At 40.4% G+C, this 26,209-nt stretch overlaps 1 protein-coding gene across 1 annotated transcript in view; it reads left to right on the forward strand.

Annotated features, from left to right (window-relative positions):
* The window catches only part of LOC126252815 (epidermal growth factor receptor substrate 15 homolog), a 158,167-nt gene that overhangs the window by 99,282 nt on the left and 32,676 nt on the right, over window positions 1-26,209 (forward strand). The window contains exon 6 of the mRNA XM_049953756.1: window positions 15,477-15,571. Coding sequence (XP_049809713.1) covers window positions 15,477-15,571 — 95 coding nt within the window. The remainder of the gene's footprint in view (window positions 1-15,476; window positions 15,572-26,209) is intronic.

The raw sequence follows: 26,209 nt of genomic DNA on the forward strand, positions 1-26,209 counted from the left end.
CGGATCTCCGGGCGGGGACTACTCAGGAGGACGTCATTATCAGGAGAAAGAAAACTGGAGTTCTACGGTTCGGAGCGTGGAATGTCAGATCCCTTAATCGAGCAGGTAGGTTAGAAAATTTAAAAAGGGAAATGGATGGGTTAAAGTTAGATATATTGGGAATTAGTGAAGTTCACTAGCAGGAGGAACAAGACTTTTGGTCAGGCGAATAAAGGGTTATAAATACAAAATCAAATAGGGGTAATGTAGGAGTCAGTTTAATAATGAATAACAAAATAGGAGTGCGGGTAAGCTACTACAAACAGCATAGTGAACGCATTATTGTGGCCAAGATAGACACAAAGCCCACACCTACTACAGTAGTACAAGTTTATATGCCAACTAGCTCTGCAGATGACGAAGAAATTGAAGAAACATATGATGAAATAAAAGAAATTATTCAGATAGTGAAGGGAGACGAAAATTTAATAGTCATGGGTGACTGGAATTCGGTAGTAGGGAAAGGGAGAGAAGGAAACGTAGTAGGTGAATATGGATTGGGGCTAAGAAATGAAAGAGAAAGCCGCCTGGTAGAATTTTGCACAGAGCACAACTTAATCATAGCTAACACTTGGTTCAAGAATCACAAAAGAAGGTTGTATACATGGAAGAAGCCTGGAGATACTGACAGGTTTCAGATATATTATATAATGGTAAGACAGAGATTTAGGAACCAGGTTTTAAATTGTAAGACATTTCCAGGGGCAGATGTGGACTCTGACCACAATCTATTGGTTACCAACTGTAGATTAAAACTGAAGAAACTGCAAAGAGGCGGGAATTTAAGGAGTAGGGTCCTGGCTAAACTGACTAAAACAGAGGTTGTACAGAGTTTCAGGGAGAGCATAAGGGAACAATTGACAGGAATGGGGGAAAGAAATTCAGTAGAAGAAGAATGGGTAGCTTTGAGAGATGAAGTAGTGAAGGCAGTAGAGGATCAAGTAAGTAAAAAGATGAGGGCTAGTAGAAATAATTGGGTAACAGAAGAAATATTGAATTTAATTGATGAAAGCAGAAAATATAAAAATGCAGTAAATGAAGCAGGCAAAAAGGAGTACAAACGTCTCAAAAATGAGATCGACAGGAAATGCAAAATGGCTAAGCAGGGATGGCTAGAGGACAAATGTAAAGATGTAGAGGCTTGTCTCACTAGGGGTAAGATGGATACTGCCTACAGAAAAATTAAAGAGACCTTTGGAGAAAAGAGAACCACTTGAATGAATATCAAGTGCTCAGATGGAAACCCAGTTCTAAGCAAAGAAGGGAAAGCAGAAAGGTGGAAGGAGTATATAGAGGGCCTATACAAGGGCGACGTACTTGAGGACAATATTATGGAAATGGAAGAGGATGTAGATGAAGATGAAATGGGAGATAGGGATACTGCATGAAGAGTTTGACAGAGCACTGAAGGACCTGAGTCGAAACAAGGCCCCGGTAGTAGACAACATTCCATTAGAACTACTGACGGCCTTGGGAGAGCCAGTCCTGACAAAACTCTACCATCTGGTGAGCAAGATGTATGAGACAGGCGAAATACCCTCAGACTTCAAGAAGAATATAATAATTCCAATCCCAAAGAAAGCAAGTGCTGACAGATGTGAAAATTACCGAACAATCAGTTTACTAAGTCATGGACGCAAAATACTAACGCGAATTCTTTATAGACGAATGGAAAAACTGGTAGAAGCGGACCTCAGTGAAGATCAGTTTGGATTCCGTAGAAATATTGGAACATGTGAGGCAATACTGACCCTACGACTTATCTTAGAAGCTACGTTAAGGAAAGGCAAACCTACGTTTCTAGCATTTGTAGACTTAGAGAAAGCTTTTGACAATGTTGACTGGAATACTCTCTTTCAAATTCTGAAGGTGGTAGGGGTAAAATACAGGGAGGGAAAGGCTATTTACAATTTGTACAGAAACCAGATGGCAGTTGTAAGAGTCGAGGGGCATGAAATGGAAGCAGTGGTTGGGAAAGGAGTGAGACAGGGTTGTAGCCTCTCCCCGATGTTATTCAATCTGTATATTGAGCAAGCAGTGAAAGAAATAAAAGAAAAATTCAGAGTAGGTATTAAAATCCATGGGGAAGAAATAAAAACTTTGAGGTTCGCCGATGGCATTGTAATTCTGTCAAAGACAGCAAAGGACTTAGAAGAGCAGTTGAACGGAATGGACAGTGTCTTGAGAGGAGGATATAAGATGAACATCAACAAAAGCAAAACGAGGATAATGAATGTAGTCGAATTAAGTCGGGTCATTCTGAGGGAATTAGATTAGGAAATGAGACACTTAAAGTAGTAAAGGAGTTTAGGTATTTGGGGAGCAAAATAACTGATGATGGTCAAAGTAGAGAGGATATAAAATGTAGACTGGCAATGGCAAGGAAAGCGTTTCTGAAGAAGAGAAATTTGTTAACATCAAGTATAGATTTAAGTGTCAGGAAGTCGTTTCTGAAAGTATTTGTATGGAGTGTAGCCATGTATGGAAGTGAAACATGGACGATAACTAGTATGGACAAGAAGAGAATAGAAGCTTTCGAAATGTGGTGCTACAGAAGAATGCTGAAGATTAGATGGTTAGATCATATAACTAATGAGGAGGTATTGAATAGGATTGGAAAGAAGAGAAGTTTGTGGCACAACTTGACTATAAGAAGGGATCGGTTGGTAGGACATGTTCTGAGGCATCAAGGGATCACCAGTTTAGTACTGGAGGACAGTGTGGAGGGTAAAAATCGTAGAGGGAGACCAAGAGATGAATACACTAAGCAGATTCAGAAAGATGTAGGTTGCAGTAGGTACTGGGAGATGAAGCAGCTTGCACAGGATAGAGTAGCATGGAGAGCTGCATCAAACCAGTCTCAGGACTGAAGACCACAACAACAACAAGGTCTAGTGAGTATGATGGATGAGGAAGACAATCAAAATGCAGATCTGTGATTGTTGCAACTGTTGTACGGGCAGTGTGGGGCCTTGCATTGTGATGATGCAAAACGACACCTGCTGATAGCAATCCATGTCGCTTTGATTTGATTGCAGGCCGCAGACGATGTTTCAGGAGATCTGTGTATGATACACTGGTTACAGTGGTCCCTCTAGGTATGTAATGCTCCAGAACGATGCCTTTTTTGTCCCAAAAGAGAGTCCGCATAACCTTCCCTGCTGATGGTTATGTTCAAAATTTCTTTGGTTTTGGTGATGAGGAATGGCGCCATTCCTTGCTCGCTCTCTTCGTTTCCGGTTGGTGGAAGTGAACCCAGGTTTCGTCCCTAGTAACGATTCTTGCAAGGAACCCATCACCTTCTCGTTCAAAGTGCCGAAGAAGTTCTTCACAAGCATCAACACGTCGTTCTCTCATTTCAGGAGTCAGCTGCCATAGCACCCATCTTGCAGACACTTTGTGAAACTGGAGCACATCATGCACAATGTGGTGTGCTGACCCATGACTAATTTGTAAACATGCTCCAATGTTATTCAGTGTCACTCGGCAGTTTTCCTTCAGTGTGGCGTCAACTGCTGCAATGTTCTGTGGGGTCATAACTCGTCGTGCCTGACCTGGACAAGGAGCATCTTCCACTGAAGTCACACCATTTGCGAACCTCCTACTCCATTCGTAGAATTGCTGCTGTGACCAACATGCATCACCCTACTGAACCTTCATTCGTCGATGAATTTCAATAGGTTTTGCAACTTCACTACACAAAAACTGAGTAATAGTACGCTGTTCTTCCCTGGTGCAAGTCGGAAGTGGGGCGGCCATCTTTATACTGATACTGCGACGGTATATGTGCATGTGCACTATGCTGCCACCTACAGGACATTCTGCATGCTGTTTGTAGCACATTTACCAACTTACAGGAGAACGGCGCAAAATTTCGATTTGTTATTACAAATTTAAGGTTTTCATTTGACTAACCCTCGTAAATACCAACAAGCCATGGTCAGAGGAAGTGCTGGTAGACACCAGCCATATCTCCTTCAAGATACAACAAATAAGGCAACTAACGCTCAACAAGAGCTACATACTTCACACTGTGGCTAATCCACAACTATGGACGGTGAAACACATCTGTGGTGCACTAAGAGGGCAAATGAGCAAAACAGCAAAACTAGAATAGAGACAAAATTTGCAGACATGATTGGCCAGTAGTCTGGAAAAACATCTCAGAACGAGCAATACTGGATCATGCCAGATCTACGTGGTACAAGGTTGTCCACAACACCATACCAACAAATGAGAGGCTGGCCCTAATCCATATAAAAGAAACACTGAACTGCAAAATTTGCAACGAAAAGGATACCACAGAATGCCAGTTCCTATGCAGTGCAAGCAGTGATATGTGGACGACATGCAAAAAAATGGTAGCTCACGTAAACAAGAGCAATCCACGTAACATACACATCATGGCAATCATCATCTCTGATGTGAAACCATTCCCCAGACCAAAACAAACAGCCATATGCGGATACACATGCAGTCATCACCAAAAATCAAACAGTGTGCAGTTCCTTGTGGACTTTCCAAAACTTCCTGGATATCCTGCTGACTGACACTTTCAGGGATGCCCTGTCTGCTGCCACATGACATGCCCGTCGCCGCCCACCCTCACAACCCGAATGAACTGTACAACCTTTGCAATATCTTTAGAATCTCTATTTGCAAGAGTGCGGTCCACAGACTTCTCCTTGTGGAATTCACTTTTGTCGACATTGTAAATATTTGCATCTGTGTAGGCTGTCTAGAAAGCACAAGTTGCTTCTTGCTAGTCATCTACTGTTTTCTGGATGTGGTTTCTGTTGTGGTACATTTTCACTGTAACAAAATATTTGATTTTACAGCTTACAATATAATTTTTACACTTCCAGTGCAAGACCCAACTGTCACTGGTGTCAAATCTTGGGAAATTTAACTGTCTTGCATTTATTTATGCCCACATATTCTACATAGTGAATATGTTGACCTTCCTGGCGGCGGTGTTTGAAGGTCTCTATCACACGCGTTGTAATATGCTTGTACTTCTCCTTCACAGAAATTAACTCTCCACTTTCCCATTGCCATTTTCATTCATACATCATACACATGCAGGACGTCTAGTGCAAAATCTGGTTTTCATTGCAGACGTTGTGCGATGTGCAAATGTTTGTGTTGGCTTTGGCTGTTTTTTGACGTTAAGGCAATAGTTGAGTGTTTTGATTTTCTTGTTTCTTGAGGAAAACAGTATCCCTATCTCCTTCTGTGGTATTTCATCATTTCCATGACTTGAGGATCCTTCTGGTGATGATGTTGAATATGTTGACTCTAGTCCATTCACTTGGTCACAAACAAACGATTCCACTCCACCTGGTGTGCACTCATTGATATCTAATGTTTCCTCTTGTGTGACATTCAGTGCAATCTATTGATCATTTATGTCCAGTAGGAATGCTGCACACTTTCTCTCATCTTCAGTTATTTCAGTTGTATGTACACAACAGTCACTATGCAACATCACGAGTGGTGCCTGTTCTTTAGCACATGTCTGACAGAACACCCCACCTTTTTATACTAATGTACTCTATAGGTTTGCTACTTTCAACTACTGAAGCAAAAGCAGACTGCCCAAAGAACATTTCTACAAACTTAAAAAAGTCTTTTAGCATGTCAGGAATATAACAGTTTCTCACTGAAACAGTTAAAAAAATTGTCTGGATTGAGGTTTGAACTCAGGACCATTGGAACAACAACCTATCTCACTACCAAATCACCTAGGGAATCCGCACTTACTGATTACATCTACATCTACATCTACATCTACATCTATACTCCGCGAGCCACTTTACGGTGTGTGGCGGAGGGTACTTATTGTACCACTATCTGATCCCCCCTTCCCTGTTCCATTCACGAATTGTGCGTGGGAAGAACGACTGCTTGTAAGTCTCCGTATTTGCTCTAATTTCTCGGATCTTTTCGTTGTGATCATTACGCGAGATATATGTGGGCGGTAGTAATATGTTGCCCATCTCTTCCCGGAATGTGCTCTCTCGTAATTTCGATAATAAACCTCTCCGTATTGCGTAACGCCTTTCTTGAAGTGTCCGCCACTGGAGCTTGTTCAGCATCTCCGTAACGCTCTCGCGCTGACTAAATGTCCCCATGACGAATCGCGCTGCTTTTCGCTGGATCATGTCTATCTCTTCTATTAATCCAACCTGGTAAGGGTCCCATACTGATGAGCAATACTCAAGAATCGGACGAACAAGCGTTTTGTAAGCTACTTCTTTCGTCGATGAGTCACATTTTCTTAGAATTCTTCCTATGAATCTCAACCTGGCGCCTGCTTTTCCCACTATTTGTTTTATGTGATCATTCCACTTCAGATCGCTCCGGATAGTAACTCCTAAGTATTTTACGGTCGTTACCGCTTCCAATGATTTACCACCTATGGCATAATCGTACTGGAATGGATTTCTGCCCCTATGTATCTACATCTATACTCCGCGAGCCACCTTACGGTGTGTGGCGGAGGGTACTTATTGTACCACTATCTGATCCCCCCTTCCCTGTTCCATTCACGAATTGTGCGTGGGAAGAACGACTGCTTGTAAGTCTCCGTATTTGCTCTAATTTCTCGGATCTTTTCGTTGTGATCATTACGCGAGATATATGTGGGCGGTAGTAATATGTTGCCCATCTCTTCCCGGAATGTGCTCTCTCGTAATTTCGATAATAAACCTCTCCGTATTGCGTAACGCCTTTCTTGAAGTGTCCGCCACTGGAGCTTGTTCAGCATCTCCGTAACGCTCTCGCGCTGACTAAATGTCCCCATGACGAATCGCGCTGCTTTTCGCTGGATCATGTCTATCTCTTCTATTAATCCAACCTGGTAAGGGTCCCATACTGATGAGCAATACTCAAGAATCGGACGAACAAGCGTTTTGTAAGCTACTTCTTTCGTCGATGAGTCACATTTTCTTAGAATTCTTCCTATGAATCTCAACCTGGCGCCTGCTTTTCCCACTATTTGTTTTATGTGATCATTCCACTTCAGATCGCTCCGGATAGTAACTCCTAAGTATTTTACGGTCGTTACCGCTTCCAATGATTTACCACCTATGGCATAATCGTACTGGAATGGATTTCTGCCCCTATGTATGCGCATTATATTACATTTATCTACGTTTAGGGAAAGCTGCCAGCTGTCGCACCATTCATTAATCCTCTGCAGGTCTTCCTGGAGTACGTACGAGTCTTCTGATGTTGCTACTTTCTTGTAGACAACCGTGTCATCTGCAAATAGCCTCACGGAGCTACCGATGTTGTCAACTAAGTCATTTATGTATATTGTAAACAATAAAGGTCCTATCACGCTTCCTTGCGGTACTCCCGAAATTACCTCTACATCTGCAGATTTTGAACCGTTAAGAATGACATGTTGTGTTCTTTCTTCTAGGAAATCCTGAATCCAATCACAAACCTGGTCCGATATTCCGTAAGCACGTATTTTTTTCACTAAACGTAAGTGCGGAACCGTATCAAATGCCTTCCTGAAGTCCAGGAATACGGCATCAATCTGCTCGCCAGTGTCTACGGCACTGTGAATTTCTTGGGCAAATAGGGCGAGCTGGGTTTCACATGATCTCTGTTTGCGGAATCCATGTTGGTTATGATGAAGGAGATTTGTATTATCTAAGAACGTCATAATACGAGAACACAAAACATGTTCCATTATTCTACAACAGATTGACGTAAGTGAAATAGGCCTATAATTATTCGCATCTGATTTATGACCCTTCTTGAAAATGGGAACGACCTGTGCTTTCTTCCAGTCGCTAGGTACTTTACGTTCTTCCAGAGATCTACGATAAATTGCTGATAGAAAGGGGGCAAGTTCTTTAGCATAATCACTGTAGAATCTTAAGGGTATCTCGTCTGGTCCGGATGCTTTTCCGCTACTAAGTGATAGCAGTTGTTTTTCAATTCCGATATCGTTTATTTCAATATTTTCCATTTTGGCGTCCGTGCGACGGCTGAAGTCAGGGACCGTGTTACGATTTTCCGCAGTGAAACAGTTTCGGAACACTGAATTCAGTATTTCTGCCTTTCTTCGGTCGTCCTCTGTTTCGGTGCCATCGTGGTCAACGAGTGACTGAATAGGGGATTTAGATCCGCTTACCGATTTTACATATGACCAAAACTTTTTAGGGTTCTTGTTTAGATTGTTTGCCAATGTTTTATGTTCGAATTCGTTGAATGCTTCTCTCATTGCTCTCTTTACGCTCTTTTTCGCTTCGTTCAGCTTTTCCTTATCAGCTATGATTCGACTACTCTTAAACCTATGGTGAAGCTTTCTTTGTTTCCGTAGTACCTTTCGTACATGATTGTTATACCACGGTGGATCTTTCCCCTCGCTTTGGACCTTAGTCGGTACGAACTTATCTAAGGCGTACTGGACGATGTTTCTGAATTTTTTCCATTTTTGTTCCACATCCTCTTCCTCAGAAATGAACGTTTGATGGTGGTCACTCAGATATTCTGCGATTTGTGCCCTATCACTCTTGTTAAGCAAATAGATTTTCCTTCCTTTCTTGGCATTTCTTATTACACTTGTAGTCATTGATGCAACCACTGACTTATGATCACTGATACCCTCTTCTACATTCACGGAGTCGAAAAGTTCCGGTCTATTTGTTGCTATGAGGTCTAAAACGTTAGCTTCACGAGTTGGTTCTCTAACTATCTGCTCGAAGTAATTCTCGGACAAGGCAGTCAGGATAATGTCACAAGAGTCTCTGTCCCTGGCTCCAGTTCTGATTGTGTGACTATCCCATTCTATACCTGGTAGATTGAAGTCTCCCCCTATTACAATAGTATGATCACGAAACTTCTTCACGACGTTCTGCAGGTTCTCTCTGAGGCGCTCAACTACTACGGTTGCTGATGCAGGTGGCCTATAGAAGCATCCGACTATCATATCTGACCCACCTTTGATACTTAACTTAACCCAGATTATTTCACATTCGCATTCGCTAATAACTTCACTGGATATTATTGAATTCTTTACTGCTATAAATACTCCTCCACCATTGGCGTTTATCCTATCCTTGCGGTATATATTCCATTCTGTGTCTAGGATTTCGTTACTGTTCACTTCCGGTTTTAACCAACTTTCCGTTCCTAATACTATATGCGCACTATTTCCTTCAATAAGAGATACTAATTCAGGAACCTTGCCCTGGATACTCCTGCAGTTTACCAATATTACGTTAACTTTTCCTGTTTTTGGTCTCTGAGGACGGACGTTCTTTATCAACGATGATAATGTTCTCTCTGGTAAGCCGTCAGGTATTTTATCGTTTCGCATTATATTACATTTATCTACGTTTACGGAAAGCTGCCAGCTGTCGCACCATTCATTAATCCTCTGCAGGTCTTCCTGGAGTACGTACGAGTCTTCTGATGTTGCTACTTTCTTGTAGACAACCGTGTCATCTGCAAATAGCCTCACGGAGCTACCGATGTTGTCAACTAAGTCATTTATGTATATTGTAAACAATAAAGGTCCTATCACGCTTCCTTGCGGTACTCCCGAAATTACCTCTACATCTGCAGATTTTGAACCGTTAAGAATGACATGTTGTGTTCTTTCTTCTAGGAAATCCTGAATCCAATCACAAACCTGGTCCGATATTCCGTAAGCTCGTATTTTTTTCACAGATAGCTTTTCTTGTGCTGCGATAGTTCTGGTATTACTTGTAATTAACGTTTAAGCCCATTCTGCTGGATGACAGCACATAGTATGAACTAAATCAGAGTTTTGGTTGATACCCTATTAACATACAATGCATACAATGTTTGGTACCAATATGAGTGTCTAAGATCTGTAGGTTTGGGTATAAGAATTTTTACAGTTGCAGCATGGTTGTCTGTGCCAGCACTACGATAAACTTTGAATGTCATGCATGTTTTTGCTCCACTCTCCTTTGCATTTATTTTCTTGCTTGCTTGGCTATCAGAAAATAAATATTTCCTGTAGATCAGGAAAATGATTTTAAGAGGAAAATAAATGCACTTTTAATTTCTGGTTATAAACTAAGTTATTCTTTAACATAAAACATAATACAGTTATTTAATTGGAACATCAAGTAAATTTCAAAGAGAAATACTGTAGAGGTATGAGCAGACTTCAAAAAGCAAGTTATGTTTCATTATGGCAGGCCAAGTAACTTTTCTCGTATGCAGCACTACACTTTAGTGTGACAGATGCATGACAATGTTTTTCAACACAGTCATGGCGTGTTTATAAACAGTGATCAGATTTTCACTCTGCAGTGGAGTGTGTGCTGGTATGAAACTTTCTGGCAGATTAAAACTGTGTACCAGACCGAGACTCGAACTCGGGACCTTTGCCTTTTGCGGGCAAGTGCTCTACCATCTCTCTGTGGCTAAGCCATTTTCGCAAATATGGTCATAAAAGCTCTTTACACTTCACAAAAACACACTGTAATTGTGGTTGTTGTGTATCCCAGCCCAGTCGGTGTTTGTTTGTTCACCAGTGAGCTTGGCACCAAATTTGAATTTCGTTTACATTTTATCGTGTGTGTGTGTGTGTGTGTGTGTGTGTGTGTGTGTAGGGGGGGGGGGGTTAGACTTTTTAACTGTTTGTGTTGTCTTTTTTGTAAAGTTCCTTTAGTATATTGAATTGTGTGCCCATCAGAGTGTAGTGTATTCATTTATGACCTGTTTTCCTTCTGCTATTGCCTTCTGTACGTGGAAGTTTTCCTCAATGGTCACTTTCCTGTATAGGCTGTGGCTGGAATTTAGCTTAAGTCTGTTTCTATTGTAGTTGGATGATGATTGTGGTCTATTAGGTGGTCAGGAAATGTGCTACGGGAGCTGTTGCTTTTTAAAGCTCTGAGTTGTTCTGAATATATGCTTTTGATGTTTATGCATGCCTGTCCTACATACACAGACTGGAAAGTGTAAGTTCATATATTCCTGATCTGTTAAATTTATCTGTGGGTGTTTCTTGTGTTCTGATCTTTTTCTGTGTTGTATCCTTTGTCCTGTATCCTATTTGGAGTCGCTGTTTCTTTAATATGTTGCCTATTCTGTGAATAGGTGAGTATGTGCCATTTCGATTTGTGTGTGTTGCTGTTCTGTTGTGTCTTGTGTGTGTGTTTTTAGTGTTGTTCTGTGTTGGTTGAGGACTTGTGTGTGTGCGGTATGTTCATTTTTTACTTTTTTTTAATTTAATTTGTCTACCATGTGGGTATCACAACCATGTTTTACTGCTATTTGTTTTATTGTGTTTAGTTCTTGTGTGTAGTTCTTTTTGTTCATGGGTATTCTGTTTAATCTATGGCGCATGAGTCTGAAGTTTGCTTGCTTATGTGTCAATGGGTGGTTCCATAGGTTGTGAATGGTGGTGCTTGTGGTTGTTGGTTTCCTGAATATTGTGAAATTGTGTGTGTTGTTTGTTTTATGTATGGTGAAATCTAGAAAATGTAGTGTGTTGTTAGTTTCTGTTTCTAATTTGAAGTTAATGTTTGGGTGTAATTTGTTTGTTTCATTGTATAGTTGTTCTCTGTGTGTATGTGGTTCACCAGTCAGGCATATTATGTCATCGATATAATGGGACCAGTATATAACTTTCTAGTTTTTTGGTTTTATTATGTGTCTGAAGCTCATGTTCTCCAGGTTGTTCATAAATACGTTATCTAGGAGGCCACAAATGGGTGGTCCCATTGGCAGTCCTTCACATTGAGAATGAAATTCTATGTTGAACACACAATAATTTTATGATTTTATTTTTACGTTTGCATCACAACACCTCACCATGATGAGAATAAAAGGGCTTGCCACACAAAAATGACCAAGCGAGGCGACACAGTGGCTAGCACACTGGACTCGCATTCGGGAGGATGACAGTTCAATCCCACGTCCGGCCATCCTGATTTGGGTTTTCCGTGATTTCCCTAATTCACTCCAGGCGAATGCCAGGATGGTTCCTTTGAAAGGGCATGGCTGACTTCTTTCCCCTTCCTTCTCTAATCTGATGAGACCAATGACCTCGCTGTCTGGTCTTTTCCCCCAAAAACAACCCAACAACAACAACCCAAACAAAAATGTAAGTAAAAACAAATATAGGAGCGAAATATCACTACAAACTAAATTATGTTTAGAGCATAAAATGATAGATTAACTAGGTTAACTCCTAACAAAATTTCTCATCAACATCGTTTGGTTGCAGATGGCAAGCTTCCTGTAATAAATATTACAAAAGTGGTCCTGAAAAAACATGCAGACCGAGTGTAAAGGTACCAAGAAAAAGAAACGAATTGTTTGTTTGAACTAAATATCCACATAATTTTTTAATCATTAGTAAAAAAGTTCACATTACCGATTAAATAAAGCAGAAACCCACTGATGATGGCACAGAGGTGCTGAAACATGTTCGGGAACTTGGAAAAAATGGTGTTTTGCGTAACTGGCGGACCTTACATCCAACGATCTTGATCAAATTGTTTGTACCATTTCACTACACCTGGATGCGGCATTGCATTTGGTTTTAGGCATTTCACCCACAAGGACTGTACTGTCCTGTGTACTTCCTACTTTGGAGTATTTCCAGTTGCCATGCCATGTGATGCACCTGTTACCTGCAGCACAGCAGCACTCTGTCTGCAGGACACCCAGAACATTTACTGTCTTCTGACAATGTGCTGCTTTTGTTGCGCTATGATCTTAGGGTGGGACAAGGGTCAACATCCTCTGTCAGATGAGGATGTGCAACAGGCAGGTATGGACTTATTCACTCAGCAGGGCACAATGTTTTACCAGTTGAATATCATTTACTTGTTGTGTTGGTAGCACAGTTGTCTCAATGCTTGTGGTGATTTTGCATGATTAGGCATACCAATTCTGGACTGTATGGCCATCAAATGGAAACTTTTTGATTGCCCCTTCTATATATATTTTTCTCTCTCTGATGTCATATAGAAGATGTTTCATGAAGGGGCACCTAATTTTCAAATGAAATGACCTTGGAAAGATGAATGTGGGGGTATGATTTTTTTTTTACAGAGAATTCCTTTACAACTTTGATCCAAAGAAGAGCGGCGTGTTTCGTCACAGGGTTATTTGGTAACCGTGATAGCGTTACGGAGATGTTTAGCAAACTCAAGTGGTAGTCTCTGCAAGAGAGGCGCTCTGCATCGCGGTGTAGCTTGCTCGCCAGGTTTCGAGAGCGTGCGTTTCTGGTTGAGGTATCGAATATATTGCTTCCCCCTACTTATACCTCCCGAGGAGATCACGAATGTAAAATTAGAGAGATTCGAGCTCGCACGGAGGCTTTCTGACAGTTGTTCTTCCCGTGAACCATACGCGACTGGAACAGAAAAGGGAGGTAATGACAGTGGCACGTAAAGTACCCTCCACCACACACCGTTCGGTGGCTTGATGTAGAACTGAATGGAGAAGTTCACAGCTAATTTCACACCTCTCTGGAAGGTATCATGAAGTTTGATAAATATATCATAAGGAGAGCTGTGCCTGTCCTGTGCACACTGCCATTGCTTTCCTATAAAAGGACTCAATTTGTCCTCTGGGTGTAATGTGGAAGGGCACAAATAAACATTGTCTGCTGGAATATGTTAATGGAAAGGAATGTGTTCTCAACTGATCAACTCTTCAGGCTAAACAGATACTTCAGTATTGTTGAAGATAAAAGTGTCCCTCAATGGACACCACAGAGAGTAATCATGTGTGGTTTGTGCAGGGTAACTACGTTGACTAATCCACGCTTGTTTCAGTAAATGGGAGATAGTGTGAAGAAATGAGCTGGTTACAAAAATATTGATGCAGAAAGGCTCAAACAAATAGGCTGTGGTGTAGATGAGCTGGATCTTCCATGAATCATGACACACCTGGTGGGTCCTCCAATGTTCATAGTGCAGCACAGGATGGTCCAAAATTATCATCTGCTGTTCAGCAGTGACCATTATGTGCATGGTGATACAACCATTGATCCCTTCTCTGGGCCATGCAGGCCAAATGGCTAGGTTTGAGAGATACAAAGGCTGTAGTTGACACAAATGGGGGTTTGGATGCACATGCTGTAATTAGCAATTTCGTCAGCACATGAAACCATCCAAACTTCTCTTAACTGCACAAACTGGTATGCACTAGTGTCATCGTATTTTGTGTGGGAACATGTAGCAGATTGTATTGATGGGATTCAGACTTTACATGTTAATGGATTGTCTTGGCTTACGGTAAATAATTGTGCCTACTGTTGCAACATTATATTTTGTTATTGTGGTTCACCTAAGGCCAGCATTTCCCACTAATGTATCTTCCACACTGTGTGACCAGTAAAATCCACACAGCAGTCATCTCACACCATATGATACTTTAATTCACTGTTCACTTAGTGCATACCTGCAAATGCATGCTTGTAAAACTGAATATTTTGTGAATTGATGCTAAACAAGTTCACAAAGCTGATCTTTGGAATCTATAATACACATAATTCATCACTCCATTAATTCAGTAAAAAATGGTAAGCTTTAAAATGGTCATCATTACACAGCACAGAAACATGCATACGTAGCTGCAATTCCCACAGAGTCATAATCATGGAAAACTAATGGAACTATTTAGTAACTTAATCACAAGACCTAGCAAAGTATAAAAATGAATTAGTAACCTCTTAGCTATGAACTTACCTGTAAATAGACCACATTGATAAGAGTTATTATTTCCCTACTTCTCAAAATATGCAATACTTCTGCAGATCTAGTTCTCATAGGCTGGGTCAGTGTCATATCATGTTGTCGAGGTTTGTCTCACAGAGTGAGTACTACTTGTTAGAGCACATAAAGCAACCAGAAATACCATTGCGAGAAACTATCATGAAGAAGAAGAAGAAGAAGAAGAAGAAGAAGAAGAAAAAGAAAAAGAACCACCACCAATTAAATACAAAATGGACAACATACAGATGTAAAGATGGCAACCTGTCAAGATCTTTAGGCCATAATAAATCATTCTATTATTCGTGAGGGAAAAAGCAGTTGATGCTTTATCATGACGTAAAGATCTAGACAGAGGTTATTTTATTCATTATGAGGTCAAAGAAGCAGAACCAGATCAAATCCACATGTCACATTAGCAATCATGGATCTGCTAAATTATCCAGCCTAAGTGTGTTTCTTAGGCAATTTTTCATACAAGTTTTGCCAAAAGCTGGTCTCGTCCCCAATTTTCAGCTCAGAAAATACGATGCTCAAGAGTTTCCTCCTTTAGGTTAAGTGACAGGGAGAAACAAGCCACAAAGTTAAAATAAATTTGCCAAACTGTGAAAACAGTAAACACTGAGAAAGATAGATTAACTTAATAAAATAAAATAATGTAAAATTATTTATTGATTATTTCAAGATAATTTCTCTGACTGTCAACAGGAGACAGAATGAGCAATGAGCTGATTCATGTTCGAGCACAGCTGAAGGCCTTGCAAGACGAGAAAAATGAGAAGATTAATCTTGTCACACAAACAGTAAGAGTGCACATATAGTAGCAATAATAATAGCAAGTAAAACAATTTCCATTTATAATTGATTTAATTTGTTCTTAAAAATATTTGCATAGATATGCTTTATATAGGGGTGCACAGACTGTGGCTTGCTGTTGATCTGGTGGCAGTCCTCCCCCCACACCCCCGGCCCCCCTCCCCCATTTTTCTTGTTATCTTTGTTAAATAAAGTGAATATTTATGAAATAAATATGAACTAATTATGTAAGCTTCTGGTCCCCCTCCCCCTCCCCCTTCACCCAGCCCTTAAGTAGTCATAGTGAGGGGTTTGAAGTCTGCAGTACTAACAAGTCTGTACATCCCAGCTTTGCATCATGTGCCACTCTATTAAAGAAATGTTGTCCAGCAATAAACGAACTGTGACCGTGTACTCTTTTGTTACTTGGTCACAGTGATTGCTGAAAGCAAGACAATGTGTATGGTTTCATTAGTTCTGCACACAAGCTGTGAAAATAAGTACATCTTTGAATCAGAGCTTGTTGACTGTATTTTCTAAAGAGGAGAACAGTCAGTATTTATGTGGGACATTTCTGGATATCGCAACTGAAAATTGGAGATGGGGAGACATCAGCTTCTCAGTGAGTGTCGGTGATCTTGAAGAGATAACTGAACATGGCTTCTGCAGGAATCAATCACTTGCTGTGAAACAGATTCTTCTTTGAGTTGAAGCAAAGGGTGGGTGAAATTAATATTGTACTGGTGGAAGCTTTGGAATGTTGTCAGGGCATAGAAGTGCCATTTTGTGTCCTGAAGGCGGGCTCTACATACTCAACAGTTACATTCAGCTTAATACATGGCAATGGACCTGTTCATGTAATGGTTAGTCATCTGGGTTAAGAGATTAATGTTGAAGTGGATGAAAAAGAATTGGGTGATGATAAGGAAGGAGGGGAGAAGATGGTGAAATTGCTGTTGAGCCAGAGAAAAGAAAATTAACCTCAAATCAGAATGAGTTTAACAACAAGAATACTAAGTTTGGTGAGGATCCAGAGGAAATGTACAATAACAAAGATGAAAACTTAAGGAAGAAAGCAAAAAATGATAATGATAAGCTTGAGAAAGAAAAGTTGTAGAAGAAGAAATAGAGTTACAGAATGACTGATTTTAATGCTCTAATTCATAAGTCCCATTTCTCATAGTTGTGCGGAAATGTGTTATTATGTAATGTATCATCAGAAGGATACAGATTCTTCTGGAAGAACCTAAGGTATTCAGCAGGAAATGTTTGTGTTATATTTATCAGTATTTGACTGTAGATCTCATTATCTTAATGCTTAACTATTCATCATAAGTTTATTAAAAATAATAAGATGCTGTGTTTTTAATATCTCAGTGTTCATATTAGTAAGTATCATTTGATAATCAGCACCGTCCCATGTATTGTAATGTTGAATAACTCCACGCATTGTGTTACCTTTTACATTTTTCTTTACAAACATAATTGTCTTAAGAACATATACAGAATACGTTGTTAGTGTCAAATTAATTGTGCAAATTATACTTGCTGAACATTTTCTAAATTATTCATTTTTTACAAAAAGAGCAATTATTGTAAATGAAATATGTTGTAACCTTAATGGCCTGTCCGTGTAGACTGTAAGTGGTCCACCAAAATCGCAACCCCATCAAATCAATATGTCATTACTAAAAAGTTTGTTTCATACCAGGCCTTTTGTGAGGAGTTACCTAACCATTAGGCTGTCTGAAAAGCCCTCAACTCCTGACTCAAACTTTCATTGTTTCTGATGTTTTCATGTGTGGTTTCTGAACAGTACAGTGTTGCTAGTCATTTGCGTATGTGGTATGTGGAAGTAACACCAAGAGGTTAAAATTTTAAGGTGATGGGGGACTGGACTAGGAATTCAGTAGTAGGAAAAGGAGGAGAATAAAAATAGCAGGAGAACATGGATTGGGGGAAAGGAATGAAATGGGAAACCCCCTGGTAGAATTTTGCACAGGGCATGATTTAATTATTGCTACAGTTAGTTTGAGAATTGTAAAAGAAGGTTCTATATAAGGAAGAGATAGGGAGACATGCAAGGTTTCAGATTGGTTACATATTGGTAAGACAGAGGTTTTGAAACTAGATTTTAAATTTCAAAACATTTCAGATGGCTGATGTGGGCTCTGTCTATAATTTATTGACCATAGATGTAGATTAAAACTGAAGAAATTGCAGAAAGGTGTAAGAAATTAAGGAAGTGGGACCTGGATAAATTGAAAGAACCAGAGATAATTATGAGTTTCAAAGGGAGCATTAGGCAACAAGTGAACAAAACATGGAAAAGCAATACAACAGAACAAGAAAGTATATCTTTGGAGATGAAATAATGAAGGCAGCAGAGGATCAAATATATATAAAAACAAGGCCCAGTAGCACAGGGGATTCTGATTTAGGTGATGAAGGGAAAAAATAAGAAGCAGATAAAAGGGAATATAAACACTTAAAATATGAAACTGACAGAAAATGCAAAATGGCTAAGTGGGGATGATAGAGAACAAATGAAAGACTGCAGAAACATGTATGACTAGAGGAAAACCATCTGCCACATTTGGTATCTCCACATGCGTAACAACACTACAAAACCATACTGTCAGCATGATGCTAGCTGACAGTGATTGATCAGCCACAAAGCCAGGGAGCTGAACCCCAAAAGAGGGTAAACTTGAAAAGGAGGTCAATCTACTGGGGAACTGAGTGGAAGCAGAGATCCTGATACCATGTACAAACTGGTGTGGTGTCAATGTATGGGCAGTCCTCTCTGATATACATCAAATGACTGTTGGAGCAGGAAAGCTGACTTGCCTATTGAGCAAAAGTAGATGAGGAAGGAAAGTGATGCCGAGAGACTACAGACATCATGGGCAGGGAGATGACTTACTTGTACTCACCCAGCTCACCATGGGCGACCACACTCGAACTGTCAATGACATCAACACATGGGAGCTCAGCAGTAGATAAGGTGCTCTGGCCAATCCCATGGGGCACTGGGGGCTGTTTAGCACTTGTATTTAACTTCAAAACTTGCCAGTTGTCAGAAAGCTCTAAGATCTTTCACACAAGTGAGGATTTGAACATCCCCAGTGTGCTACCTCATATACAGACTTGCTCATTAGGGACCTCTTTGTCTGATTAGCATCCGACCCCAAGGTCCAAAATTGGGCATTGGCCTCATCCGACTCTTTAGATGAAGTTGTCCATATTGCTGAATAACATTGAACTTACAGCATTGTACTCTGAACAACCTTGGCAACATGTGGCCCTGCCCACATTTTGCCATGGTTATTTTGACTGTGCTACAGGAGTTTCACTGGGAAGCCCTTGCACATCCTCGATACAGTGCCGCTCTCTCCCCATGTAATATCCATGTTTTTGGAGCCCTGAAGGAAGACGTTCGTGACCATAGATTTGCTTTGGACAAAGAGGTGCATGCTTGGGAACAATCATGGTTCCATAAGCATCCTCATTTTTCCATGAAGGCATTGACCATTTTGTCTCACAGTGGGAGAGGGTTGTTAAAAATTATGGCAATTATTTTTGAAATAATAAACAGTTTACTTACTTTTTCCCATCTGTCTCATTTTCACGTGACTGCCCCTTATAACTTAATTCAAACTGAGGCTGCTGTTTAACAGTCAGATTGAATTATGACAATTGCTGACTTCCTTCATTTTTGAAATTCTCTGGTATTATAGTCACTGAACATAATGGTCCTAATGGACATTACTAAGAAATAAACATACCCAAGTGATATACTTCAATTTCGATTGACTTTCAATATGTCGTAGTGTAGAGAAAAATAAGACACACCTACTTTTATTATACATGCCTGTACAGCCATTGAAGGGGTGAAACACCCACATGAAAAAAACTAGCTTTAATGGTTCAAATGGCTCTGAGCACTATGGGACTCAACTGCTGAGGTCATTAGTCCCCTAGAACTTAGAACTAGTTAAACCTAACTAACCTAAGGACATCACAAACATCCATGCCCGAGGCAGGATTCGAACCTGCGACCGTAGCGGTCTTGCGGTTCCAGACTGCAGCGCCTTTAACCGCACGGCCACTTCGGCCGGCTGGCTTTAATATTTCTGAATGAATCCCACTTAGACGGTAACAGATAAATAAAAAACTCTTCTGATAAATTTTCTATAGTTTTAATGCACATTACAACAGCAGGGTTGCCACAAGTTCTGAAATCAGGGGAATCGGAATACCAGGGAATTTCAAATGTATCAGGGAAATATCACAGAAATGTGAAAAAGAGTAAACACTGGAAAAATCTTTTTTTGTCTCAATAGCAATTTTTTTTTTACTGATATATCATGCTTCATTGCTGACTGGGTGCAGCTGAGTACGTACACCGCTTCCTCACTCTCTCATTCTTACTGCTTCTCCTCTTCCCTCCCCTCCCCTCAGCTTGCAGTCAGTGCTGCCACCACTACTTGCTGCTAGCCTAGCAGCTGCCGATGAGAGACAAAATGGCGTAGGGAGTGGTTTGTTTTGATGTGATTCTCAGAGATTGTTGATGCATAGCTCAGAGACAACGGTCATGTGTACATGCATTGTGTCTTGAGTGAGTGTGTGAATGTGTGTGCGCTCTATTTTCTGACAAAGGCTAAGGCCAAAAATTTAGGTGTGAGAGTGTGACTGTCTTTTCTATGTGTTGATCTATGTCCCAGCAATCATCTTTATGGTGAATTGCTTCCTATCCTCATTAGTATTGATTCTCAGAGTATTTGCGCAAGGTATCTGTTGCGTGGGTGATCACCGCATTCTCATTTCATGAACATGGTGTCTGTGACATATCAATAGCTGGCCAAATGAGTAGACTTCCATGACAGACCAAACCTGCAGGTCATTTCTGTGGGCATCTCTAACGGATCAGGCCTGCCAGTCTGAAGCCCATAGTTTTCCACAAATGTATGGGCCCTGCCTGTCGGATCTAGTCTCACCGATCTGCCCACAGGCTGGAACTGTCTGTGTGTTGCATAATGTGACGGATTTTCATGGTTTATCCATGAACCCAGCACTATGATGCTTATTGGCAGGCCAGAGGCCACGGCCGATGGATTTCAGGAATTGCGATTGTCTTTCCCCAAGTACGTTGTACAGTGCGGCATTTTATAGATGTTTTATTTATTCTAGTACGTTTTGGCACTTCAAAAGTAGTTTATATATTAGAAAGTATGGGCGATAACAAGAAGAAAATTGTGACAGTCGCTGGCAGTTTGTACACTATGTACTCGTGTATTTCTTGAAAGAAAAATCAGACAATACCTGTAGAAAAATAGACATAGCACAGTGCATAATAACCGGCAATAATGAACATAGTAGAACCACCATTTTATTCATGGTCACCTGCAGTGTTGGTTTACACAACTCTTCCCCACCCTATACATTTCTTTCAAGAGGCCTACGTTTTTCTGAGGTTATGTCTGAAAGCAGTGAAGGTATTTTAAATCTGTCTTGTGACTCCAACAAAATGCATATTTTTGTTGCCAAATGTGTTTCAGTTTATTGAAATAAAATAACATAAATGGTCTTAATGAAACATAATAATTATATACCATTTGGCTTGCTTTCTCCATCTAAAAGCAGTTCATTACACAAGATGTTGATGTTAGTACATAAGATTTTTGCTGACATGTTTAGAAATACAGAAGTCTTACTTTGCTCACATGTTTAGAAATACAGAAGTCCTTACTTTTTTTGTCAACTTACATCTTTACCTACACACCAGATATCAAAATTTGTCAGGAAAAAATTCTAAAACTTGTCTGGAAATCAGGGAAATATCAGGGAATTTCACATGGGGAAACTTGTGGTAACCCTGAACAGTACACCCATATTTGTTGAAAAAGCCATTTTTTAAGAAAGTCCTCATTCCCCCCTACTATTTTGTTTTTCATTTTGACATTTGACTAATAGCATAACTGTAGCATCACTTATACCAAATTCAATCATATATGATGAAATGGTATTGCAATTGTTCGATGTGCTTGGTGCACAAAATCAAATTGTATGCAGCATTTTTGTCACCAAGACAATTCTGCAGTTCCTCATTATTGCCCAGATTTACAGTAAAGTGCAAACCATTTCAAATATAACATATTTAATTTTGAAAAAATTACTACCTGAAAACAAAAAGTACTCCAAGTGTAAAAAGAAAACACAAATGCAACACAAGGTATTTTATATTTCATAAAATTAAAAGAAAAATATATATAGAACAATATATGTAGAATATACATTTAGAATATATTTACCTGGAAAGTCATATTAAACAAACCAACATGACAATTGTCTTGAAGCGAATACATATTGGGCATGCATACTTTGATATACAGATATTTCTAGCTCATTTGTGACAGATGCATTTTTGGAATCAATCATATATGATTGAACTTTGCATTAATGATGGTATTCATTTTGCTATTCATCAAATGCCAAAATGAAAGACTAAATAATAGCTGGAGAAGATTTAGCAAAGAATGATTTTTCCAACAAATTGGGGTGCACTGTTGTAACATACATTAAAAACCATATAACTTTTACTTGAAGTTTATATATATATATATATATATATATATATATATATATATATATATATATATATATATATACAAAGATGATGAGACTTACCAAACAAAAGCGCTGGCAGGTCGATAGACACACAAACACAAACATACACACAAAATGCAAGCTTTCGCAACAAACAGTTGCTTCATCAGGAAAGAGGGAAGGAGAGGGGCAGACGAAAGGATGTGGGTTTTAAGGGAGAGGGTAAGGAGTCATTCCAATCCCGGGAGCGGAAAGACTTACCTTAGGGGGAAAAAAGGACAGGCATACACTCGCGCACACACACACACACACACACACATCCATCTGCACATACACAGACACAAGCAGGCTCTTTGCCTTTACAAATGAAATTAGCGGATAACGTGAAGAGAGGATATACTGGAGGGCAAGTTCCCATCTCCGGAGTTCTGACAGGTTGGTGTTAGTGGGAAGTATCCAGATAACCCGGACGGTGTAACACTGTGCCAGGATGTGCTGGCCGTGCACCAAGGCATGTTTAGCCACAGGGTGATCCTCATTACCAACAAACACTGTCTGCCTGTGTCCATTCATGCGAATGGACAGTTTGTTGCTGGTCATTCCCACATAGAAAGCTTCACAGTATAGGCAGGTCAGTTGGTAAATCACGTGGGTGCTTTCACACGTGGCTCTGCCTTTGATCGTGTACACCTTCCGGGTTACAGGACTGGAGTAGGTGGTGGTGGGAGGGTGCATGGGACTGGTTTTACACCGGGGGTGGTTACAAGGGTAGGAGCCAGAGGGTAGGGAAGGTGGTTTGGGTTAGGATATAAAATGTAGACTGGCAATGGCAAGGAAAGCGTTTCTGAAGAAGAGAAATTTGTTAACATCGAGTATAGATTTAAGTGTCAGGAAGTCGTTTCTGACAGTATTTGTATGTAGTGTAGCCATGTATGGAAGTGAAATGTGGACGATAAATAGTTTAGACTAGAAGAGAATAGAAGCTTTTGAAATGTGGTGCTACAGAAGAATGCTGAAGATGAGATGGGTAGATCGCATAACTAATGAGGAGGTATTGAATAGAATTGGGAAAAAGAGGAGCTTGTGGCACAACTTGACTATAAGAAGGGATTGGTTGGTAGGACATGTTCTGAGACATTGAGGGATCACCAATTTAGTATTGGAGGGCAGTGAGGAGGGTAAAAATCGTAGAGGGAGACCAAGAGATGAATACACTAAGCAGATTCAGAAGGATGTAGGCTGCAGTAGGTACTGGGAGATGAAGAAGCTTGCACAGGATAGAGTAGCATGGAGAGCTGCATCAAACCAGTCTCAGGACTGAAGACCACAACAACAATGATCTGACTGCTGCTGGTTTTATTATTTGTTTACCCCTCTTATTTACATTCTTCATGTCTGCGTTGTGGATAGTGCTCAAAATAAACACGTCATACTTATCTGTCCATCTCATTCCTGTAACTGTACCACTGTGAAAAACACCGATATCTCCCTTCTTCAGTTTCTTACTGTGAAAGTTTGGTGGCAGATCTTTTCTAGATCATGTAGTCTAGATTGTCAGTTTTCTTAGCAGTAATGAGATCCGCGAGTTACAGAAAGGTGTAAAAATTATCAATTGTAAGGCAGTAGCCTTTATTCAGGAGAGATTTTGTTTGGGTCAGTACTATTTGAGGTGTCCAGGACAGAACAAATTTTGTGCATTTAGCTACATATAATTATAGATCTTATGTAGCCAGACTTGCACTCACACAACATGTATGTCTTTATTCCAAATCTTGCTCTCTTTAGTGATAGATACTGAACCCAACCTAATCTCCATTTGTATAAGACTCTCATCTATGGAGTACAAAGAATTTTGAATTTATTGTTGAGCTGTTCTAAAATGGACCAGGTTTTGTTTAGCTTTGGCTATGGATGGCTAGCAGGATCATATCTTGATTTGTCTAAAAACTGGAAGTATTTTTTTAGTATCAAAAATCATCTTTAGCTAACTAGCAAAATACTGGAGTTTCAAGTAGTGGATGTTTAGACCAGTACATCTGGTAGTGTGGTTTCTTTATACTTCTTTGTAATTGGTTTCTTTACATTACTTACTACAGTATTTTACTAAAGAAAATTCTTATTTCATCACTGTGTTCTTCTTAACAGCAGTGTTCTTACCTTGGGCATATCTGTTAGTCTCGGTGACTACAGTATTGAGTAACTCATCATCTGTACCTTCCTGTGTCACACAAGCTTGTACTTCATCCTACCAGCACGTCCCCACCTCCCTCTCTTTCTTGTCTCTGGTTCCAGTTCGCACATACTAACCTCACCTAATCTAGTCTCATCTGCTGTCCACCTTATTTGCACATATCGATCCATCGACCTGCAGTCCATATTATAGTCTTTTTATTTATTTTTGTCTTTGATCTCATAGTGTTTTCACTTCAATTTCAGTTTGTTTTCACCTTTCACTATGGGGTCACACCCTCATGTTTAATCTTGTTTCCCCGTACTTTATCTCTTCCACTCTTTTTGTGATTTTCCCACATTTTGGCATTTTAAAGACAGTCATGAACCTTTCCTCCAAAAGCCTTAGTCCCATATAAGTATCAGTCCTTTCCAAAGGCCTTATCTTTTGCCTGACTCCAAAATTTAATCATGCTGGACTTGTTAAAGACCTTCTCTCCTTTTCATGTTCCCTGCAGTGGAAACACTTTTTCGCCACCAACCCTACTAATCAAACTTGAGACCTGTCTGACTCAGTCCAGCTGCGATCCACCCCCACTGTTCCCAAATTACCCCCTGTTAACTTTCCTAAATTTCTTTACCTCTAATCTTGCTTCACTATCATTCCACAAATCCCTCAACACGCTAGCTAACCTTACGTCCACAGGAAGAACCGCAATACATCACCTAAAATCTGATCCTGACTGCTGACAAGGGCTCCATCTCTGTGGTTTTGAACAGCAAGGATTACTTGACAGAAGGACTCTGCCAGCTGTCAGATTTTTCCAGCTACAATATTAGCAGGATCTCCAATCTCTCCTCAAATCCTTAGGCCCATTCCAGTACCTCTCCCCAGAGTCTCTCTCTCTCCTAACTCCTACCACTCCTCACACTTCTACCTTCTGCATGCTTCCTAAAGTCCATAAACCCAACGACCCATGACGTGCCATTGTGGTCAGTTACTGTGCCCCGACTGAGAGAATCTCTGCTCTTGTAGACCAACACCTTCAGCTTATTACCTGCAGTCTACCTTCCTATATAAAATACACCAACCATTTCCTCTATTGACTCTCCACAGTTCCTGTTCCTTTACCCCATGGTGCCCTGCTTGTAACTGTTGATGTCAGCTCGCTTTACACTAATGCCCATGGTCTTGCCATTACTGAATACTACCTTTCCCAACACCCAATGGATTCCAAACCAAAAACCTCCTTCCTGGTCACCATGACCAGTGACATCCTCACTCATAATTACTTCTCCTTTGAAGTGAAGGCATCACCTATAAACAAATCCAATGTATGGCAATGGGCACCAACTTGACACCATCCTGTGCCAACTATTCATGGACCTTCTAGAAGAATCCTTGCTAACCACCCATAATCCCAAACCCCTCAACTGGTCCAGATTGATTGATGACATCTTTGTGACCTAGATCATGGGTGAGGACACCATATCCACATTCCTCCAGAACCTCGACAACTTCTCCCCCATTTGCTTCACCTGGTCCTACTCAATCCAACAAGCCACCTTCGTAGATGTTGACCTCCACCTCAAAGATGGCTGCATCAGTACCTCCGTTCATGTCAAACCTACTAACCACCAGAAATACCTCCATTTTGACAGCTTCCATCCATTCCATACCAAGAAGTCCCTTCCATACAGCCTAGCCACCTGTGGTTGTTGCATCTGTAGTGAATCAAAATATACAAAGGGTCTCACTGAGGCCTTTACAGACTGTAATTACCCTCCCAGCCTTGTACAGAAACAGATCTCCTGTGCCTTATATGTCCAGTCACCCACCACCTCCAAACGTCACACCATCAGGCTAC

The sequence above is a fragment of the Schistocerca nitens genome, chromosome 4 (genome assembly GCF_023898315.1).
Source record: "Schistocerca nitens isolate TAMUIC-IGC-003100 chromosome 4, iqSchNite1.1, whole genome shotgun sequence".
Taxonomy (NCBI): domain Eukaryota; kingdom Metazoa; phylum Arthropoda; class Insecta; order Orthoptera; family Acrididae; genus Schistocerca; species Schistocerca nitens.